The sequence below is a fragment of the Trachemys scripta genome, chromosome 9 (assembly GCF_013100865.1).
Source record: "Trachemys scripta elegans isolate TJP31775 chromosome 9, CAS_Tse_1.0, whole genome shotgun sequence".
In the NCBI taxonomy this organism is placed as follows: Eukaryota; Metazoa; Chordata; order Testudines; family Emydidae; genus Trachemys; species Trachemys scripta.
In genome coordinates, this window is record NC_048306.1 from 98,270,164 (window position 1) to 98,283,020 (window position 12,857).

The 12,857-nt window shown below is 54.6% G+C and overlaps 1 protein-coding gene across 1 annotated transcript in view; it reads right to left on the bottom strand.

Moving 5' to 3' along the window:
- Positions 1 to 12,573, bottom strand: part of B3GNT7 (UDP-GlcNAc:betaGal beta-1,3-N-acetylglucosaminyltransferase 7) — a 36,028-nt gene extending 23,455 nt beyond the window's left edge. Inside the window, exon 1 of the mRNA XM_034780544.1 lies at positions 12,570 to 12,573. Coding sequence (XP_034636435.1) covers positions 12,570 to 12,573 — 4 coding nt within the window. The remainder of the gene's footprint in view (positions 1 to 12,569) is intronic.
- Between the last annotated feature and the right edge of the window lie 284 nt (positions 12,574 to 12,857).

A 12,857-nucleotide genomic window follows, 5' to 3' on the forward strand; every position in this document is an offset into this window, starting at 1 on the left:
GGTGAGTCGGGGGGTGGAGGCAGGGCCGGCTCTAATGTTTTTGCCGCCCCAAGCAGCGCGCCGAATTGCCGCTGTGGACGGCGGGGGCAGTCCGTGTGCCGTTAGGGAGGCACGCGCGTTTCCGCGGCGGCAATTCGGCCACGGGCAGCTGAACATTGCTTGCAGATTGCCACCCCAAGCACCTGCTTGGAATGCTGGTGCCTGGAGCCAGCCCTGGGTAGAGGTGGCACTCCCTCCCTAAGCCCCACTGCATGGGGCTGGCCTGAGCCCCAGGGCATTGCCAGCCACCTGGTATCTCTCATCCCCTACCCCCGAACGTTCCTCCATGTCCCACAGTTTGAAAACGTCTGGGTTAGATGTACTGGAAAGGATTTGGGTTGACCTGCAGTGTGCTCTCATATGCAACACTCTGATCCCATGTTTATAGAACCTTTGCCTCTAGGTAAGAAAGACAGCAGGTGTTATAATGATAGGGGCAGAGTTAAGGTTGTTTTGGTAGTGTGTTTGCATAGGAGTATGATAGATAGAAATGATTGAAGATTAGGCTTTCTCTAAGTTGTTGCTGGGTTGCTTTGTCATGTATTTGCCATAACTTTGGATTTTCTACTTTTTTAATGTTTGGGTAAATGGTTTTTGTCCTTGAACAACCTTAACTGTTACACAGCGTAGTGTTTTTGTGTGGGCCAATATACTCACACCTCTATATAAACTCTTCACTGAGGCCAGGATATCCTTTGATGCATGCAAAAAGAACAGGAGTACCTGTGGCACCTTAGAGACTAACAAATTTATTAGAGCATAAGCTTTCGTGGACTACAGCCCACTTCTTCGGATAGTCCACGAAAGCTTATGCTCTAATAAATTTGTTAGTCTCTAAGGTGCCACAAGTACTCCTGTTCTTCTTTTTGCGGATACAGAGTAACACGGCTGCTGCTACTCTGAAACCTTTGATGCATGCAACATTTAACACACAAACAAATCTGATGCGCTTAGGCATGTCTGACACTAAAATAACACTGCGGAGTTATCTAGTGAGTTATTGTTACCCATCTTGTAGAAAAGGCTGTTTAAGTGGAAGTAATTTACGAACACTTCCCTGCAGTACATGAAGATTTCCAGGTGTCTGTCATGCTAAGCGGGGTCACCTCAAACCAACATCTGAGTTGCTGTGTGGCCCCAGATCTGCATTGGTATATGACTAGTAGCCCATCCATATCCTTTGCCCTAATTGATTTCCCCACTTATGTTGGGGTTGGTTATGACAGGAGCTTTGGACTCGTAGGACCCAGGTCACATGGAGCCAGGGGGATCAGTGCGTCTGAGGCTGGACAAAAGGCGGCAGAGCCCACTACTGCTGCCTGGCTGGGTGGAAGGAGGCCCTGGACCAGCATTCACCCCCCTCCCCTTCACCTAGGGGAGTAAATGAAAGGCCACCTCCATGCAAGTGGCTAACATTGTGGCCTACGGAGGGGGGCCAACAAGAAGGTCTTTTGGGGTGGTCTGGCCCACCCCAAAGCAAGGACATAGGCCCCTTTCTGCAGCAGAGGTGGCTGGGCTCTGCCCTCGCCCTCACTCCCATCCTGGCCCAGCTCACTGTCCTTTGCCCTCCCAGAGCCCTCTGTGCCATGCGCCAGGGCCCTCTCCACTGATCCTCTCTGTCCTCTTCCTTCCCAAAGGGCAGATTGCTCAAGCCAAGCCCTAGAGGGGCGAGATCACACCCACCGAGAGCGAAACCAAAGCAAGCCCCCCTCCTCCATCCGAATTCCAAGAACCCTTAGAGGAGCCTAATCAGGAAATTCCCCCCTGGCCTGTTCAACCAGCAAAGGGCACAGAAATTCAGGGGAGGAGTTCTCAGGCCTATGTGCAAACCACCCTTATCTGCAAGCTTGGAGGAGATCCTATTAACATGTCTTGATTGTGCCCCTATGCATGGGCAGGTGGGATAATGCTCCTTCAGCTGCATCGAGCTCTGAGCTCATACATAGTGGCACCTGATTTCTCCCCCGGGGCAGGTGAATGAATGGACCTTATGCAAGAGAGAGCTGTAGCAGGCATTCCTGGCCTGTGAGTCACTCAGTAAATACTTGTTCCTGAGCAGTCAAAGAATGGGAAAGACCCCCCTGAATATCTAGGGGCTGCTGAGTCAGGATGAGGGGAGATTAGAACAACAGGCCACCTGTATGTCGGGGGGATTGACTACATAGTTCTAGGGAGCGGCCCCCACACAGTAGCAGCGATGCAAGTGGGGTGACAGATCGCCGGACTGTCACAAACTGGACAGGAGCTCGCAGTGCAATGTCACTGCAAAAAAATACATCTCAGCATGCAAGGGACTGGGAGAGACACCCTGGGTCAGCGCAGTCATGGTGAGAGCTGTAATACTCTCCTGCAGGCAGAAAAATCTAGAGGAAATATAGAGCAGTGAACTCAAATGAGATAAGGATGGGAGGAGAAAATCCCCAGGGAAAGACTGAGGGAGCTATCTGGATAGAGACAGGTCAGGATCACGATGTCTGCCTCTAAATGCGTTCAGGGTAACAATGAGCTGGCTAGTGGGTTCATTACTGCTGCCCTCTGCTGGGTAGAATCAGAACAGTTCAGCTGTGTGTCATAGGCCCCGTACTGCTAACAACTAATGGAGAATCTCCTTTCGCCTGAGTGGTAGGGTTCACATTTAGGAGGTACTCAGGAGGCAGGCTGATGGGAGAGAAGGGAATGCAGACAGACTGGGGCTTCTGGAAACATCTAATTCACACCGGGCATGCTCAGAGGTTGAACAGCCACTGGCATAGCCACACCTAAAGGTGGCCACCTCATGCATTCCCAGCATACAGGACATTCCAGTATTTCTGGGATTGGTGTGGGCCCACCCCCGCCGGCATGACCCCCATTCCCAGCCGCGTGACTGTGCATGCATGACTGTACTAGTAACATGAGTCCTGGCTGTACAGCGGGGGGGGGGGGGGGGGCTGGGCTTGCAGAGCATGGAGTGGGGCTGGGGATCTGAGTTCGAATACTGACATCCCCAAGAAATTCTGAGCATTCATGGCCTGCAGTAGAACGACAACCATAAAGTTCTGACACAGCCACTGTGTCCTAGAAAGGACCTTGCTCGGAAGGTGGTAGCCCAAGCGGCCATGGACTGAAGCCTAGACATGGAGATTCAAGGCTAGGCATCACAGACAGGGTGGCAATTAACCCCTCTCACTGCAGCGCAGGGAATTCATCACCTGAAAGCGAGAGCTCGGGCTGGAGGAAGCTCAGAGAGGAGCAAGAAAAATCACACTGGCTGGCTTGGGGGCATGACGGAAGAGAGGAATTGTTTAGGGTGCTTGAATGCGATACAATGAGGACTAAAGGGATGAACTGATGCCAAGGAAAATTTAGGCTGGGTTTCTGGACGAAGCTGCTAATGGTGAGCACGGTCAGATGTATAAAGTATATAAATATCTCATAGAACTGGAAGGGACTCTGAAAAGTCATTGAGTTGAGTCCAGTTCCCTGCCTTCACTAGCAGGACCAAGTACTGATTTTGCCCTAGACCCCCTAAGTAGACCCCTCAAGGATTGAACTCACAACCCTGGGATTGGCAGGCCACTGCTCAAACCACTGAGCTATCCCTCCCACCCTTGGTCTGGATATAACTAGATGGTACATTGCACTGTAAGGAGCAGTTCTGCACAGGCTGGCAGATGGCACCTGAGAGTGATGGACGAGGGAAGAGACAGGCTTAGTCACAGTCAGAGCAAGTGGGCTTCAGAAGAACCAACCACAGGAGTCGGTACAGGCCGAGGTTTGAAAGCGGGTCAGAAAAGGCCATGGCAAAAATGACTGTACGGTCACCCGCACTGCCTGGCAAAGCTGACGAGAAGGAGTAGTGCCCTGGCTGGGGCATGAAGCAGGCAGTTCTGTTAATTGTTTTGAGCATATAGATGGGTTAACATCACCCCCTGCATTTAGCATCACTCGTCCCCTTTGGATCAGACTCAGCTGAGAGTCCAAGGACCAAAAGGGCCCACGGAAGTGCCCCCCGACCCCGTCCATTGAGAAATGGCCCTCCCAGGTCTGGGCTGAGGCTCCGGGGTGGGGCGGCGTGTGGGCGAGGTTTGCCCTGCTGCTGCCCAGTCTGCGACTGAAGTCCCAGGGATGTCAATCCAGCACCTTCCCCTCCCACCACAGCACTGGAAGGAGCGGTCAGGTTTGCAAGTGAAAATCGTGGCTCCCAGCAGAGCCACTGGGCCCCCATAGCCAAGGGGGGGCAGGGCCAACATCACCTGGGCTTTGGGCCTCCCGGCTGCAGCCGCACGAGCAGAACCCCCAGACCTGACAAAGGAGTGGGGCTGCAAACCCAATGCAAAGGCTGGGACCAAAGCCGTGGGGTGCTGTCTGAGGGGAAGGGCACTGGTGACGGGGGGGAGCTCCACTTGACTTCATCGCTCCTGAAGCACTTACATCCAGGGGTTTGGCTTGTCCTGTGCAGATCCCAGGGCGGGATGAGGAGGGGGAACGGGAGTCTCCTCCCCGCCCCAAGCAGATCCCAGACAGAATGGCCACCCTAGAGCTCCCCAAACATTTGGGGGGATGGCGAGAGGTGCCCCAGCTATGCGCCGTGGCTGGCTTGGGGATTGCACGCGGTGCCTTTCCGGCAGCAGGTGTAGGGCGCATTATACCGCAGGAGCAGGCCTGCAGCTGTCCTGCACAGGTGGAAGCCATCCAAGCTCCGTCACACGGCTGGCGCTCTTCCCCAAACCCACTCCGTGCTCTGGACAGGAGCACTTGGGCCGGGCGGGACTGAACCTGGAATGTGGCCACCACCGGCCTCGCCTCTTCAGAACTGGTTGGAGTGGTTCCTCCTTCCCTCACTATTCAAAGCAGGGGCGGTAAGTTTCCATGCAGGAATGTGGCCACCACCAGCTTCCACACAAACAGAATTCTTCTAAATCACTTATTTAACCTCTTCCTCTGCTGGTCACCAGCACGACCCCCTTGGCCTTGGGGCCAGAGCTCGCTCTCAGGACAAGGCAGATAATGGACATGCATTTCAATAGGTTCGCTTTCTCACGTAGCTCAAGCCAGCTCCTTCCACTTGGGCAAAGGAGCTATTGGCAGTACAGGACCTATGACACGCGGGTAAGCAGTTCTGATTCCATCCAGTAGAGGGAGGTAATGGTGTACACACACACACATACATACGCGCTCTCTCTCCGGTCTAACATGCTCTGGTACATGCAAGCATTTTCCAGCGTTTATGACCATTTTAAACTCCATTTACGTTTTCATCTGGTGCTCCGGGATTTTTATCTACTGCCTCGCATCCTGTGGCACATGAGAGCTCAGAATTGGGCCACCCTTATTACTGGGCCTAATTATGTCTTGCTTAATTGAAGACTTGCTCTCCTTTCTAACATGGCTCGTGTTTTACGGGCACGCTTCCAATACTTCATACACTCTCGCATGCACCCGGATATCCCTATTTGTTTAGCTAGTGCAAAGACTCGCATATCTGGAATTTAGACTTACTTTAATGTGTCTTGGACCGTCTGCAACCAGCGGCAATGAAAAGGCCTAAGAACGCCCCCTTGTATCAGCTTTATAGTTCTTAGTCTGGGCACCTTGTCAGCTGGTGCCTGGTCTGTGATGGCAGCGCCATGGCCATAGGTCCATGCTAAAAGCACAAGCAGAATGAATCTCTTCAACTTTGTGCCATTAGGACAACACCTCACACTGCCCATCAGCTTCACGCCTGTACCAGTTTCTTACAAGCCTCAATGTAATTGAGATTCTCGATCCAAACCCTGGCCTGGGAATCGGCCGATTTGGGTTCTATTCCCAACTCTGCCTCTGACTCAGTTTCCCCATTTGCAAAATGGGACTAGTGGTGCTCATCTTCCATTGCAAAGCACGTTGAGCTCCATGGGTGACAAGCCCTAGCTAAGTGCTCCGCCGCAGGATTACTAGCTCAGGTTTCACTGTTACTAGGGGTTTTAGATGCTTTGGAATAACATAAGACCATAAGAACGACCATACTTGGTCAGGCCAAAGGTCCATCTAGCCCAGTCTCCCGTCTACCGACAGTGGCCAGTGCCAGATGCCCCAGAGGGAATGAACAGAACAGGGAATCATCAAGTGATCCATCCCCTGTCGTCCATTCCCAGCTTCTGGCAAACAGAGGCTAGGGACACCATCCCTGCCCATCCTGGCTCATAGCCATTGATGGATCTATCCTCCATGAATTTATCTAGTTCTTTTTTGAACCCTGTTATAGTCTTGGCCTTCACAACATCCTCTGACAAGGAGTTCCACAGGTTGACTGTGCATTGTGTGAAGAAATACTTCCTTGTGTTTGTTTTAAACCTGCTGCCTATTAATTTCGTTTGGTGGCCCCTAGTTCTTGTGTTATGCGGAAGAGTAAATAACACTTCCTTATTTACTTTCTCTACACCAGTCATGATTTTATAGACCTCTATCATATCCCCCCCTTAGTCATCTCTTTTCCAAGCTGAAAAGTCCCAGTCTTATTAATCTCTCCTCATACGGCAGCTGTTCCATACCCATAACCATTTTTGTTGCCCTTTTCTGAACCTTTTCCAATTCCAATTCCAATATAATCTTTTTTTGAGATGGGAGGTGACCACATCTGCACGCAGTATTCAAGATGTGGGCGTACCATGGATTTATCTAGAGGCAATACGATATTTTCTGTCTTCTTATCTATCCCTTTCTTAATGATTCCCAACATTCTGTTCGGTTTTTTGACTGCCGCTGCACATTGAGTGGATGTTTTCAGAGAACTCTCCACAATGACTCCAAGATCTCTTTCTTGAGTGGTAACAGCTAATTTAGACCCCATCATTGTATATGTATAGTTAGGATTATGTTTTCCAATGTGCATTACTTTGCATTTATCAACATTGAATTTCATCGGCCATTTTGTTGCCCACTCATCTGGTTTTGTTAGATCCTTTTGTAGCTCTTCGCAGTCTGCTTTGGACCTAACTATCGTGAGTAGTTTTGTATCGTCGGCAAAACATCCTCCTGGAAATTGGGTTAGACATCACCCTTGAGCAGGTTCTTCTATGACAGTCAAGAAAATACAGACATCTTTACTGAAACATTTTTCTATCTGCCAATCATTAACTCCATCAAACGGAACCAAAGCACGAGAGCCTTTTACATATTAACAGCCCCAGTGCCAGCGCCTTTTCCCTTCAGTCTTTGGCAAGGAATTAGCTCAGGTCACAAGGTGTTGAGGGATGCATTTTTCTGAGTTTGGGGTGTTTGCATTCAAACCCAGCTCCTCCGCGGAATTCCTCGAGCTGCATTAGGAGCAGGGAGTGGCCTGCTGAAAAATCAAAGCAAAAACTGGCTGAAACCAACATGTTTGCCCACTTTGGGATAACTGCTCCCACCCCCACCCCGAGTTTCTCATGGTTTCCTCACAAAACAGATCAGAACCGAAACCTCCCTCAAACTCTGCTGGTTCGGATAAACCAGACGCCCAGGAACAGACCCATGCCTGGTTTGGGGTTGCCACAGGCCAGGAGGGAAGGTTGCCTTGCTGCGGATGGTAGGGAAGGGGTGAGGATGTTGCATGGCCAGGGGACGAGAGGGGAGACAACAGGATGTGGGGATATGGGGGAGGATATCACACTGTCACAAGAGAGGAGGGGACATTGTGATGCCATAGGACTGGGGGGTGAGGGGAGAGGATGTCATGCTGCCATGGGCTGTTCCTGAAACAAGAGCCAGCTGCAGGCAGGTATCGTAAAATCTGTGTTATCCGGCACTTTACCAACCAGAAAGCTCTAGAAACCGGCATTTCTGATATCCATTAAAAGTCCGGTTGGTGCGGGGCGGCAGGCTCCCTACCTGGCTCCGTGTGGCTCCCCGGAAGCGGCGACCTGTCCCTGCTGCTCCTAGGTGGAAGAATGGCCATGGGGGCTCCGTGCGCTGCCCGTGCGCTGCCCCAAGCACTGGCTCCGCAGCTCCCATTGGCCGCGCCTGCGGGCGGAGGCAGTGCACAGAGCCGCCTAGCCGTGCCTCTGCCTAGGAGCAGCGGGGACAGGTCGCTGCTTGCAGGGAGCCACCCGGCCTGAGGTGAGCACTGCCCGGATCTGGCACCGCACCTGCACCCACTCCCGTACCCCAGCCCGCTGCCCCGAGCCCCCTCACACACCCAAACTCCCTCCCAGAGCCCGTGCCCCATGCCCCAACCCCCTCCAGCACCCAAACTCTCTCGCTCCATGGCTAAGAATAACTCTTAGGTACTGGAATTTTTGACTAACCAGCACCCCCCCATCTCCCCAACATGCCGGATAACGAAGCTTTTACTGTACTAGGAAACCGTGGCTGCTTCCCAAGCGTTCACAGGAGATAGGAGCCCCAGGTGCCCGGCCAAGAGGCTCCCAACAGGCTCTCCTCCCCAGTGGCTGGGCTCTCAGGCACTCTGTGTCTTGGCCCAGACCACCCTGGACCTGAAGCAGCGAACAAGTTTCCCCCACTCCAGCATCTTGGGCAGCTGAATAAAGCGCAGCAGGTCCCAGAAACCTGACCCAAGACAGGGTCTGCTCCAGCAAGGCAAGCCCAGGGCAGGGGAGGTACCACAGAGAGGCAGGGCCGAGCTAGCCCGGCTCCCTCCTCAGGGAATGAGGTCTCTCGGGGGTTGGTTCTCCTGCATTCCCCCTGACGGCGGGTGTGTTGGGGTTCCCGTCAGCATGCCTGCTCTCTGGGGGCGTTTCCCTTTGGGACATTGAGCCTGGACATGCGGGGCCTGGCTTCTTCTCAGGGGGCCATTTCTCCCCCGCCCAGGGTGACCAGATGTCCCGATTTTATAGGGACAGTCCCGATTTTTGGGTCTTTTTCTTATATAGGCTCCTATTACCCCCCACTCCCTGTCCTGATTTTTCACATTTGCTGTCTGGTCACCCTACCCCCGCCTCCTGGCTCTCTTCAGAAATACCAACCTGGCAGCATTGTCCCTTTAAATCCTCAGCCTGGCCTGCAGCTGTGACTGCCAGTGACCCTTGCAGCGTGCATTACGGAGTGGTTTTATTCATTTTCCAGCGGCTCGCAGACAGCCCCACCAGCGCCTGGCTGCCGCGGGCAGGGGAAATTGGACTCACATTGGCTCTTGGAGCACAAACATGAAGCAACTTCCCCTCGGACGGATCAAAATCAGCCCCATGCCAGGCTAGCACAGTGGAGAGGCAGCGAGGGACCGACGCTCGGGGCAGCCACGGGAGCGCTGGATGTCAGCAAGGCCCAGCGCTGAGCCTAGAATGGACTCGAGCCAGGAGTTCTAGGGTGTCTGGCTCAACTCACTGTCTGACCCCGTGCAAGGCACGTGCCCCTTGTGTGCCTCAGTTTCCCCCACACAAGAAGGTTAACGCCTAGCGCACCCCATGAGGGAGTTGTGAGGCTCAGCTCATTGGTGCGGGTAAGGTGCTTTGAGATCCTCTGGCAGAAAGTGCTCGAGCCAGGTGAAGCGTGAGACAAAGTAAAAGCCTTTCACCCTATACAGGGGGATCCTCTGACTCGTGTTTCAGCTGCTGTGCATCTCTTGAGCCTCCTTCCACAAGAATACCGCACGCTCACCGGGGATATGTATACGTGGAGCTGGGGGTGTTTCCCGGGTCAAGGAGACGTACCCGCATGAGCTCTGATCGGGTAAGTGCTCTAAAAATAGACCGGAGCCACGGCCATGGGAAGGACTAGCACCCTAAGGATGCGCCCATCAGAGATGCTAGTTACGAACTCGGGGTGGGTAGCCCGTTCCGCAGCTTCCAGCCAGAGGGATGGGGCTGTTAAATACGACATCGTGGGCTCCAAGGAATGCAAAGATTTAAAGCAATTGCCAGTGTGGCTACACGCAAGGCAGGGTCCCTCAGCAACGGTGGGGTTTAGGCTGACCCCATTTCCCGGGGCTACAGCAGGAGAAGACAAATGTTCCTTCCGGGCTGTGCCATGCTCCATGCACTCAGCACATGGTTCTTCTGTCCTAGCCCAGAGAACAGCTGGTGGTTCTCGTTTTTGACCCCATCCAAGAATAAGCTCGTGGGAGGGGTAGGGAGAAGGGAAGCCGGGAGGAACCACTTGCTGGGGGTTTGTTAAAGAATTGGAGTCCTGGGGAAAGGTGCTGAGTCCACTGTCCTGAAACTGGAGGCCTCTGCATCTGCACAGAATGACACCAAGCCAGCAATGGCAGTGCAGGGACCAGCCCCGGGGAGAGACGGGGAGTCCGTTCTCCCTGGCCCATTCACCCACTAGCCTCTCAGCTGAGCCTACCAGCCATTGTGGGTTGAGGGATTGTTGTGATGTTAGATCACTCTAGACACTGGATCCAGACTTACCAAATGCATCACACACACATCTTTGACCAGCCAGCAGATGCTGCTGCCTTTTGGTCACTCCCTTCCAGGGCTGGCCCTGAACCGCCGACCGAGGGATGGAAGATGATGTATTTCCATCGGGCAGGGGGGAGTTTCTCAACTTTCTCATGAGTCAGATGGAAAGCCAGGCTCGCAAGTCACCTGAGCACCAACGGTCGGCTGGGCACGAGCCAGCTTTCCTAGTTAAGTGGAAAAATATACAGACCCGGCGGAGTGCCACTTCTGGGCCCCTTCCAGCTCCTTAACACACAGAAATCCTTACCCTCCGTTTCCTTATTTGGCCAGATCGGTTTGTGCGAGAGGCACAGGCGAGCGAGGGCCAGTCCACACAACAGCAAGCAGGAGCTGCAGCAGCGAGTCTCAGAGCCTGGGTTTACAGACTCGGGCTCATGCTACGGCATGAAAAGTAACGGTGTAGACATTGCTGCTTGGGCTGGAGCTCAGGCTCTGAAGCCTAGGGACGTTGGCGAGCTCCGGCCCGAGCCTGAATATCTACAAGCTATTTTTAGTGCTGTCGCATGAGCCCCGTGAGACTGGGCCCTGAGACTCGCTGGCGTGGGATCCTGCTTGCTGTGTACAGGGCCGGCTCTGGCTTTTTTGCCGCCCCAGACAAAAAAGCCTCCCACCGCCGCCCTCCCCGTCCTGCGGGGAGCGCAGCAGGGGAGGGAGCCAAGCCCAGCCGCAGGCCTGCTCTCCCCGACCAGCCGGAGCGCCGGGGGAGGGCAGCGAGCCCACCGCGGCTCTGCTGGTGGCCGGAGCGCCGGGAGGAGGGCGGAGAGCCTGGCCGGGGCCCCGCTCTCCCTGACCAGCCGGAGTGCTGGGAGGAGGGTGGAGAGCCTGGCCGGGGCTCCGCTCTCCCCGGCGGCCAGAGCGCTGGGGGAAGGGCAGTGAGCCTGCTGCGGCTCCGCTCTCCCCAGCGGCTGGAGCGCCGCGGGGAGAGCGGCGAGCCCAGTCGCGGCCCCGCTCTCGAGCCAGAGTGCCGCGCTGCCCCCCTCCAGGTGCCGCCCCAAGCTCATGCTTGGTGGGCTGGTGCCTGGAGCCGGCGCTGGCTGTGTAGGCTTAGCGTGTGGCATCCCTGCGTACATACTGTATGAAGGTGTGGAGAGGGTCTACTCTTCACAGCCCATGCTCCGGCAGCCTCCTAGTGCCCGCAGCATGACACACCAAGCATCACGAGAGGAGGTTACTTACCTGTAACTGGAGGCTCTTTGAGATGTGTGGTTCCCTATTTGTATTCCAAACGCTGGGCCGCATGCGCACCATGGGCCGGAGCTGGATGTTTTCAGCAGCAGTGTCTGCTGACCCACACAGGCGTCTTGCGTTGCCACGTGCTCCAGGCGAGGTTATAAGAGGCCGTGCGGGGCGACGCGCCCTGCCCTTGGTCTCCCTTTTACCGCTGAATAGAGAGTCCGTAGCAGAGGGGATGGTGTGCGGGATAACGGCAGGGTTCGACACCCCCACCCAGGCCCACTTCAACTGGCAGCCTGGTTTTTGGATGGGGCTCGCATGTAGACAACATCTGTTCACCACCTGTCCATCACATGCTTACGCACAGCAGGCAGGACTCCACGTGGGCGCGTCACCTCCTGGGCACAACGCTACCACCTTCTCTTCCAGACCATCTCTGTGCCCGTCGTCCTGGACTAGCGCTCAAGAACTCGGGCCTTGGCCTAAGGTCGTGATCCGTGTCCACCTCACAGCGCTTAGTTCCTTCCTCCCTCCAATGGACGGACAGTTGGTGCTTACCCGCCCTAACGCTACCCACTTTCTGAAGGGCCCGACGAATTGCTTCCCGACAGTCTTTACCCCTACCACACACACCCCGGACCTTAATCTTGTGCTGTCTGCCCTCACCAAGCCTCCCTTTGAACCAATGGCCACATGTTCCCTTGCCCACCTCTCCATGAAGGTCCTCTTCCTTGTGGCCATGACTTCCGCCTGGCAGGTCAGCGAATTGGCGGCCATGGTGGCTGACCCCCCTCGTATATAAAATTCCATAAGGACAAAGTCTCCCTGTGCCTTCACCTTAAGTTCCTCCCAAACGCTGTTTCCGAGTTTCATCTCAACCAGTGCATCCATCTCCCGCTCTTCCATCCGAAGCCGCATGCCACGCCCGAGAACAGGACATGGCACCTTCTGGATGTCCGCAGGGCACTGGCCTTCTACTTGGACAGGACTCACGCATTCTGCGCCTCCCCATGTCCCTTCGTGGCCATTGTGGAATGGTCAAGAGGTCAGGCCCTCTCCTCCCAGCACATATCCAAATGGATCTCTAAATGCATTACAGAATGCTATGTGCGCTCAAATGCTGCACCACGCGGCAAGATCACGGCCCATTCCACGAGGGCGCACGCAAGCATCTCTGCCTCCCTGGCAGAAGTCTCCTGGCACAAGATCTGCCATGCGGCAACCTGGTGCTCCGTCCACACCTGCACGGCGCACTAGGCCATCGACCAGTGGGCAGCTGCG